The sequence below is a fragment of the Betta splendens genome, chromosome 8 (assembly GCF_900634795.4).
Source record: "Betta splendens chromosome 8, fBetSpl5.4, whole genome shotgun sequence".
In the NCBI taxonomy this organism is placed as follows: domain Eukaryota; kingdom Metazoa; phylum Chordata; class Actinopteri; order Anabantiformes; family Osphronemidae; genus Betta; species Betta splendens.
The window spans coordinates 2,246,286-2,269,451 of NC_040888.2; the positions used below are offsets into that span (position 1 = coordinate 2,246,286).

The 23,166-nt window shown below is 44.5% G+C and overlaps 4 protein-coding genes across 5 annotated transcripts; 2 read left to right on the forward strand and 2 right to left on the reverse strand.

Annotated features, from left to right (window-relative positions):
• Positions 1-977: 977 nt before the first annotated feature.
• On the reverse strand, positions 978-3,652 carry gdpd3a (glycerophosphodiester phosphodiesterase domain containing 3a). Its single transcript, XM_029158884.3, has 10 exons — positions 3,236-3,652; positions 3,031-3,073; positions 2,817-2,952; positions 2,703-2,748; positions 2,516-2,634; positions 2,308-2,397; positions 2,046-2,179; positions 1,778-1,837; positions 1,639-1,690; positions 978-1,548 (listed from the first exon to the last, which is right to left on the reverse strand). The coding sequence occupies exons 1-10, from the start codon at positions 3,372-3,374 to the stop codon at positions 1,420-1,422; spliced, it is 948 nt and encodes a 315-aa protein (XP_029014717.1). The 5' UTR covers positions 3,375-3,652; the 3' UTR covers positions 978-1,419.
• A 922-nt stretch (positions 3,653-4,574) lies between these two features.
• mapk3 (mitogen-activated protein kinase 3) lies at positions 4,575-13,352 on the reverse strand. The gene is made up of 9 exons (XM_029158882.3): positions 12,926-13,352; positions 11,725-11,907; positions 10,677-10,866; positions 9,222-9,338; positions 9,025-9,139; positions 8,811-8,942; positions 8,595-8,704; positions 8,051-8,179; positions 4,575-7,665 (listed from the first exon to the last, which is right to left on the reverse strand). Exons 1-8 carry the CDS (start codon positions 13,135-13,137, stop codon positions 8,060-8,062), a joined length of 1,179 nt encoding a protein of 392 aa, XP_029014715.1. The 5' UTR covers positions 13,138-13,352; the 3' UTR covers positions 4,575-7,665; positions 8,051-8,059.
• On the forward strand, positions 12,319-18,228 carry nudt9 (nudix (nucleoside diphosphate linked moiety X)-type motif 9). 2 transcript variants are annotated; one of them, XM_041071760.2, is made up of 8 exons: positions 12,319-12,541; positions 15,054-15,341; positions 15,456-15,545; positions 16,112-16,198; positions 16,381-16,492; positions 16,702-16,848; positions 16,942-17,026; positions 17,346-18,228. In XM_041071760.2, the coding sequence occupies exons 2-8, from the start codon at positions 15,157-15,159 to the stop codon at positions 17,489-17,491; spliced, it is 852 nt and encodes a 283-aa protein (XP_040927694.1). In that variant the 5' UTR covers positions 12,319-12,541; positions 15,054-15,156; the 3' UTR covers positions 17,492-18,228. The 2 variants fall into 2 exon arrangements, with proteins under 2 accessions (XP_040927694.1, XP_029014716.1); XM_029158883.3 differs by lacking the exon at positions 12,319-12,541 and adding an exon at positions 14,166-14,333.
• A 344-nt stretch (positions 18,229-18,572) lies between these two features.
• Positions 18,573-22,835, forward strand: si:ch211-11k18.4 (uncharacterized). Its single transcript, XM_029159214.3, has 12 exons — positions 18,573-18,839; positions 19,625-19,736; positions 19,840-19,933; positions 20,121-20,175; positions 20,341-20,481; positions 20,613-20,773; positions 20,892-20,990; positions 21,074-21,219; positions 21,425-21,596; positions 21,671-21,783; positions 21,974-22,058; positions 22,146-22,835. Exons 1-12 carry the CDS (start codon positions 18,722-18,724, stop codon positions 22,203-22,205), a joined length of 1,356 nt encoding a protein of 451 aa, XP_029015047.1. The 5' UTR covers positions 18,573-18,721; the 3' UTR covers positions 22,206-22,835.
• The last annotated feature ends 331 nt before the right edge of the window (positions 22,836-23,166 follow it).

Consider the following 23,166-nt stretch of genomic DNA (forward strand, 5'->3'; position numbering starts at 1 on the left):
ACTGTTGTCCCAGTAAAATCAAAATTGACTCTCATGGTCAAGTCCTCAAAATATTAATAAACAAATATCTCTGCTGCTGCCAGACTGCTCTGTTTATCTGACCTCACAGGAGGCATCAGCACCTCTCCCTCGCTCAACAGTCAGATAAGTTTTTACAGCATATTTCTAGTAAATCACGAGTCACTTACTGCAACTTTAGCTCTGATGGTAAACTAGAAAACGTAGATCTAGAGAAGTAGATCTGCAAGAAACACCTTGTCACAATTCTCTGTGGTAAATAATCAATACTGCTGATAATAAAGGTTGTGAGGCAAGAACCAGGAAATGTTGAACAGGAAGAATGGGGAGGAGGCCTGGTTATTGTTTTCTTATATATTTTGATTTCCTGCTGGTCCTGGACTTGTTTTGTGTGTAACAGTGGAAAGAAAACCCAATGTCATTTATTAAGAACAGAGATCTCTGAACATCTCAATGCGCAGAAAATTTCAAACTAAAACAACTGCAGCTAATTGAGTGGGACATTATAAGCAATCTGTGAAGTACCAGTGAAGTACATTAACAATGCTGAATAGATGATCTATTATGTATGCACTAATTACTTAAGTCTCAAATTTGCCGGATCATTTGTTAATGGTTAAGGAAGTCATTTGTGCACTTAAACCTCACAAATCATGCTTCAGTTAAATATTATCATAGTACAGTATGATGCTTTAATGATTCACATTTGAGAAGCTAAAAAGGTGGAGTCTCCTGATTCTATCGTCGATGACCTCACTCACAGGACGAAACCTAGCAGTTCAGAAAATACAGGCTTTGTTTCCCCAACAGACCGGCTGAGTTTTATCAGTGGACTGTGATCGCAGCCTCTGAAAAGTAGGACAGATAGGATTTGCTGCAAATGCAAATCTTGAATTTACATGAGCATATAAACAAACATGACGCTGTCCTGAAAACAAATGACTCAGTCTGGATTCTACTGTTGTTATCACTGCTTTATTAACAGTAAGTAAGTGCAAGCTTTACTTTGCTTTCATTTCATCATCACAAGGTAAAACGTCAGTTGTTCCAGAGAACATAATTAGTTCAATTCAGCACTTACTCAAACTGATTAAATACTATCAGTAAAGTCACATTTCCCATCAAATCATGAGAAAAGTCAGATGACCATACTGTAGTTCCGCTGGTTAAATATTAATATAGCACATTTAGATTAGATGACAAATCATTGGCCAGTTACTGTTAAGTGCTGTGTGGAAGGCTGAGGGTGGGGATCACGTCTCAGTGAAGTCATTCCATACAGTGACTGTGGTTAGACATTAAAGTGTTGAACGATCATGAGGAAACGCGTCACTCGTTCCTTGGCTTTGTTTTCCCACGGTCTGAGCTGCTGTTCGTGACGGGTGAGGATGTGGCTCGGGGTCATTGCTGGCTTCTGGTTTTGCGGTAGTAGCTGGTCAGGAGCGCTGGATAGTCAGTCATCACCCCTGTGGCTCCCAGGTCAAGCGCTGCCTTTATGTCCTCCTCCTCGTTGCAAACGAACAAATGCACCTGCAACGACAGACGTCAGACGGCGAGCGTTTCCCAAACGGACGCTGCTTTGGCTGAAACGGGGGCTCAGCAGCGTTAACGCTCTCATACCTGAATCCCACGGTCTGCGAGGTGTTTGAAGAGACTCTTCCTCATCATTATTCTGGAGAAAATCAACAACAAAATAACTTCACTGGCAACGCACATCCAAAACTACTGAGCAGAGAACATCTGCAGCGCCGTCACTCACTTGTTTAACAGATACAGGACCAGTCTGTTCCTCAGGACGGGGCTGTCAGAAATGTACGTCCTTCAGACAGAGAGAGAGAGAGAGAGAGAGAGAGAGACTGTACCCATGAGAACAAGCGAATGAAAACTAAACCTTTGTATTTGGGCATAGAGCATGTGCACATCATCAGCTGGATGAAAGAACTTGAATTGTGCTATTTTGTTTGGTTTATTTTGGTCAAGTTCTTAAATGGTGAAGACGACTCCGCACCCACTGGACGCACACACACCTGTTCATGACGCGCAGCAGGTAGAACTGCAGCAAACTCTCCCCCAGCGGCACGAAAGGCAGCAGGCCGGTGTAGAAGAGCAGCAGCAGCAGGAGACCCCGGTTCATACTGAAGCTGTGCGGCATGGAGTCGTTCTGCGAGGAAGCACAGACAGCTGATGCTGCAGAACCACAAGCTTGGGTCCTGTGACTCTACTGGACCAGCGCCGCTCAAGCTGCGACGCTGTGAAGGCGACTTTGTCGCCCCCCGGTGGTCACTGTACCGTTCTGAGGCATTCCTTCATGATGCTGGACTCCACAGAGGCCCAGACCGTGATGTCCTCCCTGTCGTAGCGTTTCACCAGGTCAGAAACCTACAGACGCAGAAGAGGAGGCGACGGAGCAAAGGTTTTACAAAATCCACTCATCCTAAAGTGAAACTGAGAAGCAGGGTTCCAGAGAAGCAGGGTTTGGCAGAACGTCGCTCAGCACCTTTGTGATGAGCGGCTTGTTGTTCTCCTTGATCTCAACGCTGACTGGCATCCGGGGAAACGTCCTGAACACGTCTTCCAGCAGAGCAAAGTTCCTGTCTGAGCCGCTGCTGTAGCGCCCTGGAGGATGAGACGGTTACTCCACGGACTCAGCAGCAGCGCGTGGCCGGGTGCGGCGCTCAGCTCACCTTCATGGAACGTCACCGGCAGCCTCTCCTTGTACAAAGGCAGGTCCTGAAACACAGAGGCAGCTGCGCTTTATGGGCAGAACGCACGGAGCGGCCGCGGGGCGCGTTTCCCACCTTCAGGTCCAGCGAGGAGACGTCGACGTCGTGGCCCGTCTGCCTCAGCAGGTTCTCGTCGTGTGAAACCACCACGTGTCCGTCCTTCGTCAGGTGACAGTCGAGCTCCAGCATCTCGGTGCCTTGTTCCACGGAGCTGCACACAGAGGATTCGGCCGCTGGAGAAATGCTTCACTGTGGGTTTATTCACCACCGCTCTGAGCTTCATACTCACTTAGTGAAGGCCTCCATGGTGCTTTCGATCCTCTCTCCGCTCCCTGAAAACAAAAGGTCAGGGTGGATGGAAAATCACAGTCAGTCAGTGAGGGAACGAAGCTGCAAAACTCACATTGAACTATCAACTGTCTATGACATATTTTTTCCATTTGCATACAAATTTGTCTTCTCTTTATTAGCTGAAACTCGATTCTTTCTCCTACCTCCTCTGTGTGAGATGTGTCTGCTGTAAAAAGCAGAGCGCTTCTTCCTGTGCAGAATCTGTGGGTTCTTCAGCAGATACACGGAGGTGAGGGCGTATCCCCCCAGCGCCGGGAGCACAAAATACAAGACGCTGCTCATCCTTCAGTGGAAGCCAAGAGTCCTCGAAAATGGGCAGACGACGAGTCCCAGCTCAGCAAAAGACCAATAAACCCTCAGTGAAGTCCTGCAGCAGCACTCAGTGACCTGGGGAACGGATCCGAAGGCTCCACTGAAGATAAGCTGCTTCTCTGGAAGAAAAACTGGACTGACCGGTAGGAGAGCGTCAGTAAGTTCAAGGTCTGTAAAAGCAAGTTAATGAAGAACTCGCCTCCTCCCTCTCTGTCACCGACTCCTGAACCAACAGCGTCCGCTCTGGTTGGGCTGCTTTTGTTCTGCAGCAGTGAATGACTGTGTTCACGTGTCACACCTGACTGTGTGTTTGCCGACACCTTGCTGCATTTATTCAGTATCGTGTTGCACAACGCAGTTGTTGCACATGCTAAATGAACTTTGTCAGTCAAAATGCCTAAAGTGTCACTTGAACAATAGCATGACTGGGAATGACACACACGAGGCTTGGGAAGTTTGACAAAAGGGATGTGGTGATGAACCCAACTTTGACTCAACGTACAGTCAAATGTGCAGCGGCCGGAGGCGCGTGCGCCACAGGTACAGAACAGCGTCAGCACAACTCGGCTGCAGCAGCGCTGCTGGAACGTGACAATGCGACGGTCGACCTGTTGTGATGCGCTGCAACAAGCCAGAACAGAGGCCTCTATTCACAGCAGCCCGTGTGACTTTCCAGCACGTTCCCATTTCTATAGGTTTATTCCTTCAACAGGGGAGGACGCGTGAACGGTGATTTTAAAAGAAGTTAGTGAGTGTTAGTGCGCTCTTCTCTGCTCCCTCTGTAGCTGCCGTTGGAGAAACGAAACCAGGTATTGGTGCGGTCATTCCCGTCAATAAAAGGAATCTGGGAATGTTGGGAGGGAAGATCCAGGTTGAGACGTGTTACGAAGATGAGAAGAGCTGACACAGCAGGAAGAATAAGGTAAAAAGTGCAGGTCAGGGTGAATGGAAGCTGGTTCTCAGTCAGGGAAGAGATAAAGTCCAGAAGACAGGATTTTTAATTTATACTAAATCATATATATGATATTAAAACATCATAAACATAATGTAAATGCAACATTTTATAATTCAAATCGTGCTTCATGACCTTTGTTCACACTAAACTGGCCCCTGGTGTTTCAAAGTAAAAGGACCTGAAACTGAAGGCAAAAAAAACACATCCACACGAGGTTGTAACAGTATCAGGAAATTTTATTTAATCATATGTATATAATTCTGTTTCTTTGTTAATTGTTTAATTCATAATACCCATATAATATACAGACTATAACCCTCAATAACTCATCTCTTTTGACAATCTACTTATATCATCTTTTAAAATAATTCCTCATAAGAGCTTGGAGGGAAATGAAGAAAAAAAATTTAAGTCTCCAAACAAAAAAAAGATTGAACAGACTGCCAATAATAATCACGGCTATAAGAGAAATGAGGAACAAAACAAATTAAAATGAAACATCCTAGTAATTAAAAAAATGATACAATGTTTACTCCCTTTTATGTAAAATAAAAAAAACCTCACCAATATAACAACAATAGCAATAAGAACAGCCATTTAAAACAACAACATCTGGAAACAGGCCTCCTGACAGACGGGTCTCAGACTCATTGATACTGTGTGACTGTAGGTGGCGTGTGAGTGCGACCCTTCACAAACGCACAAACACTCCTTGGTTGGTTCCCAGTGAGATGCTCGGTCTGGCAGGTCGGAGGAGAACGGAGTGACAGGCGGGTGCACAGGTTCGGTGTCGCTCGACAGCACAGATGCAAAAAGCACAGGTATCTGCTGGGAGAGGGGCCGAGCTTCCAGGAAACGACGCACAGCCACAAACACGACAAAAAAACAAACCTTGGCTTTTCGTTACTGATGGACAGACGCACAAACACGCCACAAGGACGATAAGGAGGAACTTAAAGCTTTGTACGAGCAGGGAGAAACCAACCAAAACTGGCGCAAAGGGGGGACGGAGCGTGGCTGGTAAGACAAAGTGCAGGCGTGCTGATTGAATCGAGATTAGAGGGAGCTTCCTGCTCTCAGACGAGTGGTCGAGGAGAGACAGGAGAGATGGAGGAGGAGGGGGGGGCAGGGATGCGAGTACGTCTGGAGGAGCAGACTGTGGAGACTGGGTACATACGAACACAAGCAGATGAGCATGAGGAAGGCAGCCCTTTGAGTAAAGCGTGGAGAGTTGAACAAAGGGATGGGTGTCACCACATGCACCAGAAAAAGCCTCAACCCATCACGCTGGATATGGCTTCTGAGAAAAAACAGCCCATGACGCGGCTCGAGGCCGGTGCACAGGAAACAAAACTATGGTTTTGCTGCGTGAGGATGAGACCAGTGAGCTCTCCAGGTCTGGGTCTACCAGCATCACAGGTCTGCCCTGAGAGGGAGTTGGTCCATGTGTGGGAGGGGGGGGTGGGGGTCATACTGGTCCCAGTGCAACAGGCAGAAATTAGTGCAGACTGAGCTGCTCCACCGCAGCGTTGAGGACAGACAGGAGCGCACACAACGGGTCACAAACACCCAAAGGAACACAGAACGAGAGCTTGTTAGCACATATCCAGGATCACAGGGAGCCAGAGCGTCAAAGGAAACACAGGGGCAAACCGTACAATCATGAAGCCAGGGGGTCGGCGCGTTCCTGTGATCCGTCTTTTTGTTCGACTGCAGAACGCTTCACGATCCGTCTCCTTTTCACGCCGCGTTTTAATTTGGTTCGAGCACTTCGTGAATGTGCACATGGGATCAGTGTTGGCGGAACAACACAGGATGTCATTCATGTAGCAGCGGGGGTTCTGAGCAGAACCTGGAGGAGAACCCGCTGCTGGCACAGAGAAGGAGGCGGATCGTGGCCCGTGGGCAGAGGCAGCAAACACAGACCAACACACACTGGGACCTGACGGAACGTTCAGCGTTCACAAACCAACTCCTGCGTGTTGTTCCTGGTGCGACAGGTCCAAACTGCTGTGAAGAGGTTTACTGGCCAAAGACGACTAAATACTTGCTGGACATTAGCTTTGGTCTAGGGACTTGCTGAGTGATTCAGATTAGGGCCTTACTTTACACTTGGCTCTGCGTGGTCATGAAGCTGAACCGGAGCAGACAAGCAGACAGTAAAGCAGCTCTGTGCAGTGGAAAAGGCTGATGTCAAGCAGACCCTACTTTCCAGAATAGGTCAAATGTGATGGTAATGGACAGTAGCTCATGAGCCAGGCAGCTCTGTTGTGATGGTACTTCTGTGTCTCCTGCTACACAATGTTTCCTTGTGTCTTTCATTCGTGCTGGAGGGAATGTTTGCAGCGACGTAAACCGTTCTGGAAAATGGGGTACAGCTATCAGTAATGTAACACTTGTAGGAACATGCAGTTATAAACATGAGATTTCACGAAGCTCTGCCTGAGCAGTCGCCTTCGTGCAGCATCTCCTGAACGTCATCGACCCCCACACACACGAAGCGAGAGTTCAGCTGGTCAGAGATTCAGAACGGATCGTCCTCGTTTGCTCCCGGCCGGTTCCTCGCATCTCTGTGACACTTTGGTACATTTCAGGAATGCATGCATTCATATGAACATCGTACAGTATTTTTTAAAAAGGGAAAAGAAATAAAGCACGACAAGAGAAGGAGTCTATAAACCTGCCAACATGCCAGAGAAACACTGAACGTTCGTCTGAAAATCAAGCGCTCAAAAATGACTTGCAAATAGAAACCCCGAAACGTACAAACACGACTCTGAACCGACTCAAAGACACTCAGAACATAAACTGCAGCAAGCACATATAAAAAAATCAAAACAAAAACGCTTTTATATCTTTGTATATACATACTCACACCCAAGTAGCATGACCGCTCTTTAAGTCCTCATGTTTCCCCACATTTACTTGGAGCAAGACAAGAGTTAAGGTGTTGATTAATACAGTAGTATGTGTTTATATGAGAGGGAGCGACAGAGGACAGATCAGCGAAGGGAGCAGAGAGGGGGGGGTGGTGGTGGTGGTGGGAGGGGGGATGAGGAGAGGCGCGTCAGAATGAGAGGATGGAGTTCTCCGACACGGACGAGAGAGAAGCGCTACGACAGACCCTACCACCCCACCCCGTAGAAATCAAAGGTAGACTTAGCTCTCGCTCGCAGTAGAAATGGAAAGATAAACAGTTAAATGTTCTTTTTGTTGGTTTCTTGACGAAGCATTTTCTTTTGTTTTAGCGTGTAGTTTGGAGTCTTCTGGTTCCAACCCTCTGCGTGGCCATGTCACTCTTTAGGCCTAAGAAAAAAAGGGAAAGAATTGCATCAACCGCTTACACAAACGTAAAACAAGGACCAACAAGAATCTAAGTCAGTGGAGCAGACGAGGCCGGGGGTAAACACACACACAGGCATCATTGTCATGGAGTTCATGCACATTTGGAGCATTTAAAAAGGACACAAGGGGGCAGACTAGGCTCCATCCTGGTCCATGATAACATCTGAGCTCTGGGTGTGTTTCAACAATAGCAGCTACTTCACTGACATCTAGTGGCCTCAAAACAAAATCTATTCAGAAATCAGACAGGAGGGAAACAAAGGCCGGCATTGTTTGACTGAAGGTGGAGATGATGAGTTGCGAGCTTGTTCACAGGACAGAAGCTGGAGCTTGAGGTCGACTGTACCTGTTTGCCTCAGGAGCCTTGGTAGTTTTCCTGGAAACGAGCCGTTTCCTCAAAGATCAGTTCCTTCAGCCTTTCCTTGGGAAGGTCGTCCAGCTCCATGGAGAAAGTGAAGGGCTCCTCTGCTACCGGCTGCACACAAACACAGTTATAAGCTTTACTGATCCCACAGAGGTTGAGTATTAGGTGGCGAAACAAGCTTCCAATACCTGACAAACTGCAGAGAAGTTATATTTAGAAAGTGGGAACAGGGTGCAGCGCTTACTTGCATATATTAAGGTGGGATTAGTGACTGATTACATTGTTTAAGCTCTCTCCAGGTGAGCCAAGGAGCAAACGTGATACTTATTACATTCCAAACGCCGCTAAGAGATTTCCCAGCATGAACAGAATCCCAATTAGTCTTGGCCCCAAACAATGACGACTAAGCCTAATGCTTGTTTGAATTAATAAAGGCTTCTGCCCCACACATGTCTGCAAACAGGTTTCCAGGCAGGTTTGGTTTTTTTCCGCATTGTTGCTACGCTGCACAAACGCCCCTATGTACCTCATCTGTGGGATCGTAGTACTGCTCCAGGTAAGGATGAGCGAGGGCTTCCTCAACGCTGATACGCTTGATGGGGTTAAAGGTCAACATGCGGCCCAGCAGGTCCAGAGCTGCATTAGATTGAACAGAATGTTCCGTGAGTTCAGCTGCTGCATTGTGTCAAGATAAGCTGTACCTCTCCGTTCATGGTACGTGTTCGTTTGGTGTTAAACATGCCTTTGGGGTCCGCCTTGTAGAAGAGCTTCTCCCAGGGGATCCTGGGCTTCTCGGGCAAGGACTGCAGGTAGTTCCGCGCCTTCATGTTGATGATGCAGTTCAGATCTTCTTGAGATGGAGAGCCAAGAACGCCTGCGCACAGAAAACAATGAGGGACGTTTCAATATGGCTGCTTGTTGTGTTCATTTGTTAAATAAAGAGAACGCGGTCTCACCCAGTATGTGGTTGAGCTGGTCCAAGTAGTGTTTCCCTGGAAAGATGGGCTTGTTGGACAACATCTCGGCCAGAATGCAGCCCACTGACCAGATGTCAATGGACTTGGAGTAGCCCTGACAAATGAGACAAACACTGAGTCAAAACAAAAATCCAGCCAGACAGGAACTCTTCACAGACTTTCGGATGAAAGCCTACCTTTGAGTTGAGCATGATTTCTGGAGCCCTGTACCAACGAGTAGCCACATACTCTGTCAAGAAACCTGTGTGGTCGTGCTCAGGGTCAGCTATCCGCGCCAGACCAAAGTCACAGATCTGAGGACCACAAGGGGAGAAACAATCATCAGCATCCCATTTAGAAACATACAGACTTCAACCTGCAGAAAAAGCATTTATTAAGACTGAATCACTGTTAATGGTCCCTTTAAACTCAGGCTAACCAGTTGTGCATGAACTGAATTTAACAGATCAGATTTATCTGATATAATTTAATACTGCAGTGGAACTGGGTCCCAAAACAGTAGTTTTCCATTTTGCCACTGCTTTAGTTGCTCTGTCCCAGTTTTTCCATTAGATCACTGAAATAAGGTTCACACTAGGTCATGTGGTAATTATGTAGGAGTGGAGAAAGCTAGATACAGCTTGCTACCCTTTCCTTGTAGGATTCATATTCCTAAATACATGTTTATTCAAAGGACTTAGAGTTTGAACACGATACGAACCAGGAAGGTTTCAAACAAGGAAAGGCAGGAATGTGAGGTTAACAGGAGCCTTTTCCTCTCAGATTTAACAATTTACTTACATGGAGCATTAAATTTACCCAAAACTACACCCACATGCATTTGTAGCCCCCAGTCACATATTTCTGCAATAAAGCTTTATTTTAGTCTTTAGGAATGAAACGCTCATTCATTTCTGTCTCAGAGAGGAATGTAGTGGAGACCTGCTACAACATGCGCTGACTGGGTCCTTGACTCCTCCCACATAATCCAGGAATTGAAAGCTGCCTGCTCAGAGTTCATGAGAGCATTTAGAGGCTGAACAACGAGGCAGAGACCTACAGTATGTGGTGTTTGGGCCGTCAACCCACTCCAGAGTTACATTAGTTGGTAAGAACACACAACTTCCACTCTGAGGTCAAGAATAAGATTAATAATCCTTGATGGGTAAAACATGTGTACATACAATTTAAAATAGAAACAATAGGCAACGTTAAAGGCCCATCGCTGCCAGCTGAGCAACAGGACCACGCCCTTCAGCATAAAACATCCTGCAGCTGTATTATGTTATGGAAGTCTTTAGTACCGCAATGCACAGTAAATGCTATTAGTTTATAAGCTATTCAAGTTTAGAACTATAAAATGGTGAAGATCTTTTTAATCAGCTCTACTTTATCCGTGTAAGTGAGATCTGACCTTTTGAACAGAAATGTTTATATAATGTAAAATTTGCCTTAAAATGTGCAGAATGTTAATATCTCTTCTTCTACAGCCAAACCTTTGTGAGGATTTGAATCCACAGGTGCCAGGTGGTATGCATGCGAAGTACGGACGACAGGTGCATCATGCAATCGACCACTAATCTTAAATAATACAACAAACACCAGACGTCATCCGGTTTCACTGGCGATGATTATTGTGTGTGCGAGCTGACCTTGAGGTCACACGTAGTGTTGATGAGCAGGTTTGAGGGCTTGAGGTCACGGTGCAGCACGTTGGCGGAGTGGATGTACTTGAGGCCTCGCAGGATCTGGTAGAGGAAGTAGCAGACGTGGTCGTTGCTCAGCCTCTGGCTCTTCAGCAGCTTGTACAGGTCCGTCTCCATCAGGGTCTGCACAATGTAGCTGAACAGACGGGGTCAAGGACGACAACAGGAAACCAAACACTGCCACATAGTAGCAGAAACGGAAATATCTAGATATTTTCAAAACAGTTTGCTATGAAAGTTAAAAAAGAAGAAAATAAAACAACCATTAACTCATAGTCCCCACTGACCAGTATTAGATTAAAATTTTATGTGTCAGTGATGATTATTACTATTCCATAAATTTACCTACAAGTCACTAAACAGGCCTGCATTTATAAGCCTGTACTGTAGAGCTACAGTAAAATAGCCAAGCTACTTTGAATGTATTTTGCATTATCCTTGGGTCCAACTTCTATCAAACAATGCTATTAAGCAAAGTATTCTCTAATGAGAATATGCCATTCAAAGCCTTAATCAATTACTGTGGCGCTGTGTTTAGGCTACATTCAGTTCCTCCAGCCATTAACGTCGCCCTCCATTATCTTTTTATCTATCCTGCTGGCCGTAAAAGGTCAAAACTATTTTGAAGCTCTACAGCAGATTAATGAATCTTCATTTAGAGAGCACACAGACACATCGGCCCAATAAATATCAGGCAGCATTCGAATGTTCCAAGTCATAAATGTCAATAAAAAAACAAAGCCGCTGCAGTACGGTTTTTCCATTTCTCAGAGGTTGCTGCTTGTTTTGACTGTTGGTTATTAAATGCAACATGGACATTCAACCACTGCTTTATTTAAATAAATGAAATAAAAATTTAAGTTTCAGGGAACCTGAACTCACACGACACAATGAGCTGGGTTGAGGTCTTAATTTAATACTATTTTAATCCACATTTTGTAACATATGGATGTAGGGGATGCAAACAAGTGCTTATTTTGAAAGCAAAGGATACACGTCTCTCATGTTGTCAATGTGCCGTGCCCTGAGAATGTCATTGATGCCAATGATATTCTCATGGTGGAAACGCAGCAGGATCTTGATTTCTCGCAGCGTGCGCTGGCAGTAAGTCTGGTGCTCGAACGGGCTGATTTTCTTGATGGCCACGCGCTGGTTGGTCAAGTTATCCAGAGCGGAGCTGGGCAGAGAGCACAAAACAAGTGTCAGTGAAGGCAGCAGGAGAGCAGCAGCGCTGTGGCACCGTTTGGTAACACTGTGAGTGCCTGGTCAGAGTGGTGCGTTCAGGGAACTGCTGTTTCCGGTAAAAGACTTCAGGCTTATCACTTATTGCTCGATTGTATAATAATGAGGTGGTTTATCTTTTCAAACAGACACTCAAGCAGTTGCACCACTCCTTTCATACAGAGTGATGCTTTCCTGCCCGTTCACACCCGTGTTGACCGGCCTGGTTTCAGGGCTGGTCTCTTATCAGATGCGTGTGACGGCATTGTTTACAAAAAGAAAATGCATCAGAGTAAACACGCGAGCACGATGACGCAAACAAGCCAGCACTGCGCTGTCACGCCGACCTACGCGGTGCGTGTCGCCGAACTGGGCCCGGCTCCCGCGCGTGCGTCCGTCTAGGCGCTGTCACGCTGGTCGTGTTCACGGCTCGGGCTCGACGGCAGCGGTATCATGTGCAACAGGGCCGCGAAACAGGTCCACACACGATCACATGCGGCGATCACGCGAGGCCTCGCCAGCACCTGAGACGATCCCAGTTCGAACCTCTGCAGAACCTCGACTGCAGGAGACCCGCTTAGCGAAATCAGGTGAAGATGCAAGTGGTTGGGATCCGAGTCCCGACGTGAAACGGGCCAGGTTCTACTCAGATTTGCAGTCAGCTACACTTTGCAAGCGATTTGTGCTCGGGCAGCAAACCACGTCCTGCGCAATCACTCCCAATCTGTTTCCTGTTCTAGCCACGCCTGTAGCTGCTCAGCTAACCTGCTAACCGCAAAGTGAGCTTCCGTGAAGCGCAACACGCTCTCAATGCGGGGCAGCACTTTCAGACACAACCCCCGCCGCGGTGCGCGCAGTTACCGAACCAGGCTCGCCGCGCCCGTCGCCAACATTAGCCGCCTGACAGCATTTGCTAGCAAACACTTTGTGCTAGCTAACACTTGTGATTCGCATACTACGGCAGCCCAACTCACCAGACCATTCCGTACGCCCCTTCGCCGATGTACGACAGGTTCGTGTAGCGGGGGCCCACGTCAAAAATCTGGCCTTTGACCGACTCGGACCCGGGCTTGGACCCCGCGGTTCCAGGTGCTCCTTCAGGCGCAACAGTGCCCGCCGCCCCGGCAGCAGCAGCGCTGTTGGAGCCTGCGGCCCCGACCGCTGCGGTGCTGCTTGAATCCGCCATTCTTCCTCTCCAAACCGCTCCGGCTCTGTCCGTATGCTTCACCGAGGGACTGCTGCCGCTCCCAGCACGGTTTAACGCCTGTCGGAACCGAGAGGACGGACTGATTAACGGGGGAACGTACCGATCAGGGCCTCCCTACTACTTGACTGTAAATGGATTTCGTGCGCGAGCGCGGATTTGGTCTCAGAACCGAGCGTAAATGCGCGTGCCAAACTACGGTAGTGCGATAGATATGCTCACCGGAGTCACTTGTCTGGGCGGAGTCGCAACACATGGTGGAGTTCAGCTGGGGGGTCCCGCCCAATGAGCCTCCGTGAGTGGGGAACAAGCGCAACCTGAGAAATAAACACGCAGCAGCATCGAGTGGGCGTGTCGACATCTGTTACATGCTGCCTGTTGTGACAAGAATATTATAATCAAAGTGCACGATAGATGGACAAACAGAAAAAGATAGATAAATAGATTGACGGACTCATAAATGACTATTTGAACAACAAGATCGTGTGCTGTTAATAGTTCCTACTATGAAATAGATACTTGTTTTTGACCAACATGACCAACACGTACAATCGTTAAAGATCCTCTTAGACATAACTGCATATGATCTACACATCACAATTGTGATTCCAGTAAAGTGGCATTGATAATATAAGATTTGGTTGTTGTTTTTTATCTATGTATATGTATGTATACAATGCAAAATCTCGTAGAACCTTGGCATGAAATTCAGAAAATATTCAGCAGTACGCTTGGTAATGAAATTTATAATCATAATTAGTAAGACAAATGTGATGCTAATTTGAAGAGAAGATGCTTTTAGATTGGGGACTTCAAGTACTTGTTACTTATTACTAAAACCACTCACTCTTCCCAATACACATTCTTAGAAAATGAGAATACTTCTTCCAGCTCTGTTTAATCCTCAAGGGGATCAATAAAGTATGTAATTTTTCTTAAAATAGAGAGTCGCAGTTGCCAGGGGCGTGGTCTCAAGCTGTAACCCCCTCCTCGTTGCCTACGTCATCACGTCTGGGCGGTGTACTTCCTGGGTTGCTATGTGGTGTATTCTGTGTTTGTATTAGACATTTATTCATGTCAATGCCTAAGTCCGCTCTTGGGCGACTCTGGATCGGCCGGATTCCTCTTGCTCTCACTCTGTTCGGTCTCCCTTACGCCGTCTGCACTTCCGGGTCCAGGTATGAGCAATAGCCTTTTTACAACGATTCTTTCAACGGAAAGATGAACATTTACATCAGGATGTAAGCCTGTAGCACTGTGATAGAGAATGGCCATAGTTACGTGTTAGCTTTTGCCCAAGTGACAGCTCTTAGTCGTAAACAATACTTTAGTAGGTTTTTATATCAATTTTTCCCATGGAATTGCTTCTTGTTGATTACAAATAGATAATAGGCTCAGTATGAATCCCTTTTCTTTTTCACAAACTATAAATTCAAGCAAAACACAAGGATTGTCTTGTTGCTGTTTATTCCGTCTTCATGGGAGTTGAACTACTTCATTAAAAACTGAACTAATCATCACTGTGCAAACATTGCAGCACAGAATGTGCAGCTCGTCTTGTCAGACCTTCACCAGAGCCTGTATCGATCTGACCACTCACACTGTTCAATATGTTGCCTGGAATTACAGAGCAGCTGCGTGCATTTGTTAAGAATCATATTACTATGAAATGTAAAAAGCAAAGAAGCAAGTTGGTTCGCATAATTATCTTGATGTCAACAGCAAATAAACAGTATCTCGTGATGATATGGTTTTTAGACAAACGCTGTTTCTATTGTTGCTTCACAAATGAGTAGGGTGAGGAGCACAAGTATCAGTGCTGGGACCACAGTGCCGCTGCAGGAGAGCCAGAGTTCGTGGTTAGTGGTCTGCTGTATCTCATATTTCTTTCCATGCAGACCTGCCGTCCTCTGCTCATCTTCTCACCCAATCAGAACCAGCCAAACACTCAGATCCATTACTTCCAGTCACTGCAGCCTCTCTACGACCAAGATCTGGACAATGATGTCATCACCGGTGCTTCATGTAAAGGCCAGATGTTCCCAGTATCCAGGCTCTAATGTCAGGCGCTGTCCTGTTCCTGATGACAAGGTGGATTGGAGTCAGAGCTGGCCTGAGTATGCCCCAGTAAACCACACCAGTCCTGTGGTAGAAAAAAAGCCAGTATGGGCAGATCCTGATATTGGGTGAGCAACATGATTTAAATTTAAAGTAGCTTTGTCTATTGAATTGGTGATAGATCTTCTTTGATCACCTGCACTATATTTGTTCCAGGTTTAATGATTTTGTTTGGTTTCCAGCTCCTTCTCTCCAAAGTTCAACACTTTGGATGGTAACGTGGACAGGACAAGCTTTGAACGTGTCTACGAAGTGCGAGATGGAAAACCATTGTAAGTTACTAAGAAATACTTTCTACCAGGTTCTTCTTGAATATTTCCATCTATTCGCTTTTATTCACCTGTGTGTCACATCATTTACATTTACATTTACCTATATTTGGAAGAGCCAAAAACACACAGAGAGAATCCACAGAGGTCCATAGAAAACATCCAAACTCCCTGACATTTTGATTTAATAAAAATATTAGGTTTTACTTTAAAACAGGTATTATGTCACATACAAGACTATAATCAGCAGATAAAGATTAAATCAAAACAACATTGAAATATACCAGCTTTACAATTTTCTCTCAAAGCACAGCACAGTTTAACAACACCCTCCTAGAATCATGGCGTCTGGGAAATGACCGTTGGTGGGACCTGCAGCATTAGCAGTGCATTCATAATACAGCAGTTAAATCTTCATCCTTAATGGCATCACTTAATGAAGCTTTTATGCTAATGCATGTCAGAATGACTTTTTATGAGTGAATGTGATATCCTTTCAATGTCACTATGACAAACGTTTCTTCTGCAAAGTGGATACAAACAAATAATTGGACCGTTTACATTTCCAGAAATCCTCGTGGACGCACAGGGGTCACTGGGAGAGGTTTGCTTGGACGATGGGGACCCAATCATGCAGCAGATCCTATTGTCACCAGGTAATGAAATAAAAAAAGATAATCATCAAATATTGTCTTTAACTGCAAAAACACATACAGTATGTAAAAGGGGAAAACATACCAGATCATAACCAGTTTAAGGTGTTTTCAGCTTCTTGTCACGTCAAACAGAGAAAACTACTTTGGTTGCTTTAAATTTTTTTTCTGTCTCTGTCTGACAGGTGGAAGGTAGATGCCCAAGGAGTAAAAATGCACCACTCAGTTTCCAAACAGCCAATCCTGCAGTTTGTGTCCATCATGAGGAAAGACTGTGGGGAATGGGCCATTCCTGGGGTTAGTGGCTGTATTTCATTTATAACCCATGTTGTCAAATCACTATTTTATTCTCTCTTGCTTTTATTGTGTCTATCACAAAATGAACTGCTACTCAGGAAAGATTATGGGCAACAAGAACTGATTCACAGACAACTGTGGGCAGACTTGAGTCACATCAGCAGTTGTGGATCTTACACAACTTACTTACTTCGTTTCCTGTGTCGTAGGGGATGGTGGATCCAGGAGAGCAGGTTTCTCTCACGCTGCAGCGCGAGTTCTCAGAAGAAGCGTTGAACTCGCTTTCAGCCTCGCCATCAGAGAAAGAAGAAATCCTTAAGCGCATCATCAAACTCTTTAAATCTTCAGGATTTCAGGTCAACAATTTCCACAGAATTACTTTTAATTATATTACAAATATGTTTGTTTTACTCAACACAAAAAAAAACTAAATTCTACTTTGCCTTTAGGTCTATAAAGGTTATGTAGATGATCCCAGAAACACTGACAATGCTTGGATGGAGACAGTTGCTGTCAACTTCCATGATGAATCAGGTATCGATAATGTTTTTATGTTTTTCTTAGTTTATACTCTGTTGTGGACCCTGAACGCTGACAATGCCGGGACCCTTTAAACATTTGGGATTAAAAGCAAGTGAAGGTTGAGGCTTTTTTGGCAACTTTTCCTGTTCAACCTTTCTGTTATTGCTTCTGAAGGAGGTTTAACCACTTATTACATTCAGGGGTTCACTCTTTTTTCCACCACTTCAGTTTCATGCCCAGGTCACAATTTTTTTTGTTTTACTATGTGTGATGACATATGATCCAAGTCTATAACTGTAAGACAATAGGATATATTTTCCTGTTACTGCAGGCAACAGTGTGAGTGAGCTGCCGCTGCAAGCCGGCGATGATGCAGGACAAGTCCAATGGGTGGACGTTGACTCGTCCTTTCCTCTCTACGCGAGTCATTCCTATTTCCTGGAGCTGGTTGCCAGAGAGAGGAAAGCCCACTGGTAACAAAGGATGAAAGACTGGTCTGGAAAACAGAAGGAGGAACGTCTCATGTTCTAAACATGCTTGTGCATTTATGCATGACTTCTAACCTCAAGCATCTTTTACTTGTTTTATGATTAATTATAAAAACCTAATATCTGTCTGCATATTTTGTACCACAGCACTATGACTATGCTCTTCAGACTAATGCATTAAATATATAGCAGTAGCAGGTTGAAATGTTGCAGTCTGATGCTAAAAGTTAAAGCTGATGTTTGACTTTTGTTATTAAACTACTGTAAAAGAAAAAAGATAAATCGGACACTTTCATAAAATGTGGTGTTTATCATCATAGTGCTAATCATGGTGTTTACGTTGGCACAAATTATACTAATGTATGCAGTGTTAACAGGGGTCGAATTAATCCACCACAATGAGCTGCTGAGCACAACACGCACAGCATTAATTGAAGTGTGGTCATCAGAATAAAGAAGTGTGGGCTGACTTTGATCTTTATTGTGAGTAGAATATGAAGATGTTCAGCAGCTCCACATGGAGCCGTGCACTGATGCTGGAGTGAGAAAGGCTGAAACAGATGTTCAGGTGCTAATGGTAGAAGGTAAAGCTGTATCACAGAATCAGGTGTCCACTTATTTACCTAAACTGAAATTTTTTGACATGTAACATCAATACTGGTTGTTCTTCTGGTAAACCTGCAATAAGAATGGAATAAATTATTGAGATTGAGGATTAAATTTACAGTATCTTCGTCCGTGTCTCTTTTTACATTATGTATATTTTTGGCATGCTAAAATCACAATAAGCTTTTTCGAAAAATAAAATCTATATTTCTTTTAAATAATTCACATGTCTAAATATTTCTTGGTGAGATTACCCATCATGCAGCATGTTGCTGTAAAGCTGCCGACCAGGGACGCACAGCACTTTGTCTCTATAAACTGGACGTGTATACAATAATACACATATATTTAAAACGAACCTTTATCGATTTTTTGATTTACCAGCGTGTCTGTCTAAATACAACAGCTAAGTTTAGCCACACACTGACTACATTACCCAGAATCCAACGCGACACAAGACGCTAAAGCTGACGACGTGGCCGCAGTACGTCCCAACCCCGTGTTCCAGCAGACCGGGGTGATTCAAACGCGGCAGACCGGCTTTGTTCGCAGCGAGTTCGGAGGCGAGACCTCGAAATCCACGGCTGAAGTCTGTCCCCATCACCGTTTTACAATGTCTGGGAAAATCAAGAGCCGGAGTGGCGCTAACGCAGACGCTATATCTGGCGGTGTGTCCTGCGATGAGCGCATTTTGCGGGATTGTCACCAACTGTACACGGATCCTGCCAGTGGTGAGTTCGCTGACTTGGAGCTGCTTTTTGGACCCAAACCCACAAAATTCGCAGATTTCCCGCCCGTGCAGCCTCCAGGCAGTTCAACTAGTGCCAGCTCGCTAAACGCGGCGAAGCTAGCGGACTTATTCGGTCCTAACTCTGCTAGCGAGCTAACCGTTAGCTAGCTACGACTGGGTTTGTGATTTTGGTGACGTTGCACTCGTAAACTCGTACTAGTATCAGCCTTGTTTAAATAGCATTCTGAGTCTAAGATAAATTATGTGTCAGCTAATCCTCATCCACGTGCTCCATGAGGTGCAGGACGACCGTTATAACGTTATGCTGATTTATGTCAAAGGAAGATTATGCAAGTTAACTAGTTGTAGTTAGCGTCATGCCCCATAACATCGCAAGTGAACGATGTCGTTAAGAGAAATCCATAGCATTCTTAAAATAATGACATTTGCTTCAGTGGTTGGTGGTTTAGAACCAGCGTAAGATAACTGGTTGCAGGTGTTATCTCAGCACTGACTGAGCTGCCTTCAAACTAACCTGGACTAGTGCGCTCCCTGTGGCGTAGCTGCGTGCCAGATTAAGTTCACAAACTTCATTAATTGACTGAAATAAGGTTTTGTAGAAATAGAGACATTTATTTTATCCGTTTCTTAAGAAGAAACAAGATACTCTGGCTTTTTCAACATGCCATTTTTAAATAGTTGTTGTTTGTTTCAGACGTTTGGATCAACTAAGCAAAGTGTTTTTAACCTACTTTTTGTACCTACTGTCACATTCTCTGTCTACAGGTTTAATCGCAGTAGCTGAATCTGTCGGTGTGAAGTTACTCCCACCCAGGAAGAAGATCACTGTCATGCTGATGGGCAACCACTCTGCTGGGAAAAGCTCCTTTATCAACTGGTAATATTTGTGTGTGTCTTAGAGGATTTAAACGACAAAGTGAAAATGTTGCTGCATGTATTTATCGCTCATTTTTGTTGTGTGGTTTATGATTTTGCCCCAGGTATGTGGAAGAGCACATCCAGCGCACTGGAGTAGCTATAGAGACCCAGGGCTTCAGCTTTGTTACAAGTGGGCGTAAGAGGGAATCTCTTACAGTGAGTCCAGATCTACGTTGTCTTTAATAAATAAAAGGTTGATCTCATTTAAATTTGAAGTAATTGCTTTTGTTCCCTTTTAAGGTACTTATGATACTGATTTGTTGCATTTACTTAAACTGATTGTATCTGATTGCGGTGCTTGGTGAGACTGATGCCTTGTTGACTGATGTGGTTCTTTTTCTAGGGAAACGCCACCCTTCATCTATATCCACACTTCAAACCTCTCCAAGAGTTTAAAGGTGGGATTTTGAGGTTGAATGTTTTTTTTCCCTGAATATTCACCTCAATTTATTTCTTTTTTGCTGGTTGATAATCATCTAAAACTTCCAGTCAAATGTGTATAAACATGCTGTCCTATGCTTTTTTTCCTGGTCTTTTTCTAAACTAGTGAATTTGATTTCCAGGGGTTTCAGAGTACTTGAGCACTGAGATCTGCACATCCCGACAGAAGCGTTTCAGCCTGGTGACGTTTGTGGATTCACCAGGATTAGTGGATGGTGACATGAAGTATCCCTTTGACGTGGATGAAGTTCTCTTTTGGCTGGGTGTGTTTCCAGTTGCTGTCCTTGACTATTGCTGTTCCGAATTGTAATCTGTGGTTGGTGCCAAAATTGTTAACCATTTAAATCCCAAGTGCAGTTTATTAGTTAAAGTAATAATCTGTTTCTATACACAGGTGATGTCTGTGATCTGATTCTGGTCTTCTTTGACCCCATGGGTCAGGCTCTGTGCAAGCGCACCCTCAACATTGTGGAAAGTCTAAATGAGCGACACGGGGATCGGTTGCGTTTTTACCTGAGCAAAGCTGATGAGGCTGGTGGAGAGTCGGACAGACAGGTACAACTTAGAAACGGGGATGTTGAGAAGGAACTCTAAGAAGACCCTTCCTATAGAGATTACCGCTTCACATTATGTTGTAGTGCTGTTGGTCTATAATAGTGTTTCTGGCTTTCAGAGAGTGATGATGCAGATTGTTCAGGAGCTCTGCAAGCGACCAGGACTCAACAAATGTGGCTTTGACATGCCCACTATCTACATTCCTAATCCGAATAAGGTGAGAGCTGCATTTTCCAAACTTGTTTAATTCATTAAAGTTACACAAAGTCACTACTCCTGCTTGTCTTTTTCTCTTTCCAGCCAAGTCGCTGTGTCAACCAGATCGAGGACGTGTGTCGCACTATTGAGAAAACTATCAACCAGACGGTCCAGAACACACTTAACTCTCTGGAGAAAGACTGTGATATCATCAGTGAAGCCGTCACCAATAAACTCTGCATTGACAGGTAACTCACGCCGTGTCATAGTCTCTGTACATGTGTGGATACAGTGCTACCATTATTTAGGCAAGTTTCTGCTTTTTCATTGATTTATGCTATTGTTTGCTCCTGTCCTGACTCTTACTTTTATTAAATACAGTGTTACACTAAAGACACAGCAGCATCGGCCAGCGATACCTAGGGGATAAACTGTGACCTCCTGTTTTCACAGGCAGACAAGTTCAGAGAACCGACGGGCGCGCTGCAAAAGCTGCTTCCTGACTCTGCTGGGCTTCAGCATCCCGATGGCTCTGCTGGCCTTACTGGTGCTCGGCACTCTGTCCAAGGAGCTGCTGGAGATGGCTCTGGGTCGTGAAGGCACAGATGCGTTGTCGCTCTACCTGGTGAGCATCCAGATAAACTCATCATTCACAAGGAATCCTCCAAGTCTAATTCAAGCTGCCTTTACAATCTGCAGACTCCCGTAGTGAAAGTATTCGACTCCCTCTCTGGGGAGCAGCAGCTTTATTGCTGTGGTGGACTGGTCCTTCTCTCCTTCCTTCTGCTCATCATCGCACGATTCTCCTTCAGGTAGAAAAAGGACATCTCACCCACACTGTTCTGTGTGGCTGTATTCTGTAAATCCTGTTTATGTAGTAGATAATGTTACTTTGGTCAAATTTGATAATGTTTAATAATAGTATTTAGTTTTAACACTTGGTGAATATGTTAATAAGTTGTATTTTTGGACTTTGAGTTGTTTCTCTTCAACTCTTTGCAGAACTCGATCAACTCTGTCAAGCAAACAGAAACGGCAGCTTCAGGAGAAGCTGGAGTATGTTCAGGAGGTGGTCAAGACCAAAAAGGTAGCGCATGCATCTGATTGTAACGATGAAAATGGAAAGAGTGTGGATTACAGGCTTAACTTGTTTTTGTTTGTTTTTTTTTTTCAGAAAAAGCTGTATGAAGAATACCTTCGCCAGAGCGTCAGCGACCACGACATGGACTTGTAAAGGCAGACGACCATCCTCACACTGACCAAATGAAGTTATAGTGTTGCCAAGGTTTCACAGACTCTAGTGTTACTCTGACCTCTGCTGCATCCTTTTTACGTGTGTAGACATACATTACATTTAAAGCACATGATTCTTTTACACAAAGTTCTTGTGCTTTAATACTGTAATTCCCGTTTATGTAGTAGATAATGTTACTGGTACCATACTACCTGCTGAGATGTAAGGATCTGTTTCTCAGCAGATCAACTTTACTGGTTATGTATTTGTGAACATTTCGATGCATGTATTCTGTGCCTCTGCGCCAAGGATTTCAGACTTATACCACTTAAAGATATTAAATAATAACTATTTATTTATCAGAGAAACTGTATTTTGGTTAAACAGCACATAGCACTGGTTTGTGTAAGCCACTTTGTATGAGTTACTCTTTGAAGACTTTCACCAGCATTTTATACAGAACTTGCGCACAGGCTTCTTGTTATCATGAAGGTACTGATCAAACAGATTTAATTGATACATATGCAGTTACACGAAGCTCAAACATTTTATCAGTGAACGTTTTTTGCAATGCACCTATACATTATGACCATGTTTTAACTGAACTAAATAAAAACTACATTTAATATAGGAAGTAACAAAGCTTTTTTCTTTTCCTCAAGATTTTATCTGGGTAACGAGACAAACAGGATAATCTCCATAGAGGCAGCATCTACTGATTTATTATTTATATGCTGCAAAACGGGAAAGTCACTGAAAATGATCTAGTAACGTAGTAGAACAAATACATTTAATTTGAGTCATTAAAAGATAAGTTGTTGATGTAGGATAAAATTGCACCATTTTGAAGAGTAAGAGGACGTTAACCTGCAAAACGTGCAACTTAGCATTTTGTTGTTATCCTGCTGATTCATCAGAATCTGACTAGTGATGACAGTGGGTCACAACCTGAATCCATGAA

What these genes read in the sequence shown, in the direction of transcription:
- gdpd3a (XM_029158884.3), bottom strand. Translation starts at nt 3,374, where the DNA reads ATGAGCAGCGTCTTGTATTTTGTGCTCCCGGCGCTGGGGGGATACGCC. An exon ending in ACACATCTCACACAGAGGAG is followed by an intron (nt 3,074 to 3,235) that starts GTAGGAGAAAGA and finishes TTTTGTTTTCAG; the next exon opens with GGAGCGGAGAGAGGATCGAA. An exon ending in TCTCCTCGCTGGACCTGAAG is followed by an intron (nt 2,749 to 2,816) that starts GTGGGAAACGCG and finishes TCTGTGTTTCAG; the next exon opens with GACCTGCCTTTGTACAAGGA.
- mapk3 (XM_029158882.3), bottom strand. Translation starts at nt 13,137, where the DNA reads ATGGCGGATTCAAGCAGCACCGCAGCGGTCGGGGCCGCAGGCTCCAAC. An exon ending in GGGGCGTACGGAATGGTCTG is followed by an intron (nt 11,908 to 12,925) that starts GTGAGTTGGGCT and finishes CTCTCTGCCCAG; the next exon opens with CTCCGCTCTGGATAACTTGA. An exon ending in CCAGCTCAACCACATACTGG is followed by an intron (nt 8,943 to 9,024) that starts GTGAGACCGCGT and finishes TTCTGTGCGCAG; the next exon opens with GCGTTCTTGGCTCTCCATCT.
- nudt9 (XM_029158883.3), top strand. Translation starts at nt 14,230, where the DNA reads ATGTCAATGCCTAAGTCCGCTCTTGGGCGACTCTGGATCGGCCGGATT. An exon ending in TGGGCAGATCCTGATATTGG is followed by an intron (nt 15,342 to 15,455) that starts GTGAGCAACATG and finishes TTTGGTTTCCAG; the next exon opens with CTCCTTCTCTCCAAAGTTCA. An exon ending in GCAGATCCTATTGTCACCAG is followed by an intron (nt 16,199 to 16,380) that starts GTAATGAAATAA and finishes TCTGTCTGACAG; the next exon opens with GTGGAAGGTAGATGCCCAAG.
- si:ch211-11k18.4 (XM_029159214.3), top strand. Translation starts at nt 18,722, where the DNA reads ATGTCTGGGAAAATCAAGAGCCGGAGTGGCGCTAACGCAGACGCTATA. An exon ending in AAAAGCTCCTTTATCAACTG is followed by an intron (nt 19,737 to 19,839) that starts GTAATATTTGTG and finishes ATTTTGCCCCAG; the next exon opens with GTATGTGGAAGAGCACATCC. An exon ending in AGGTGGTCAAGACCAAAAAG is followed by an intron (nt 22,059 to 22,145) that starts GTAGCGCATGCA and finishes TTTTTTTTTCAG; the next exon opens with AAAAAGCTGTATGAAGAATA.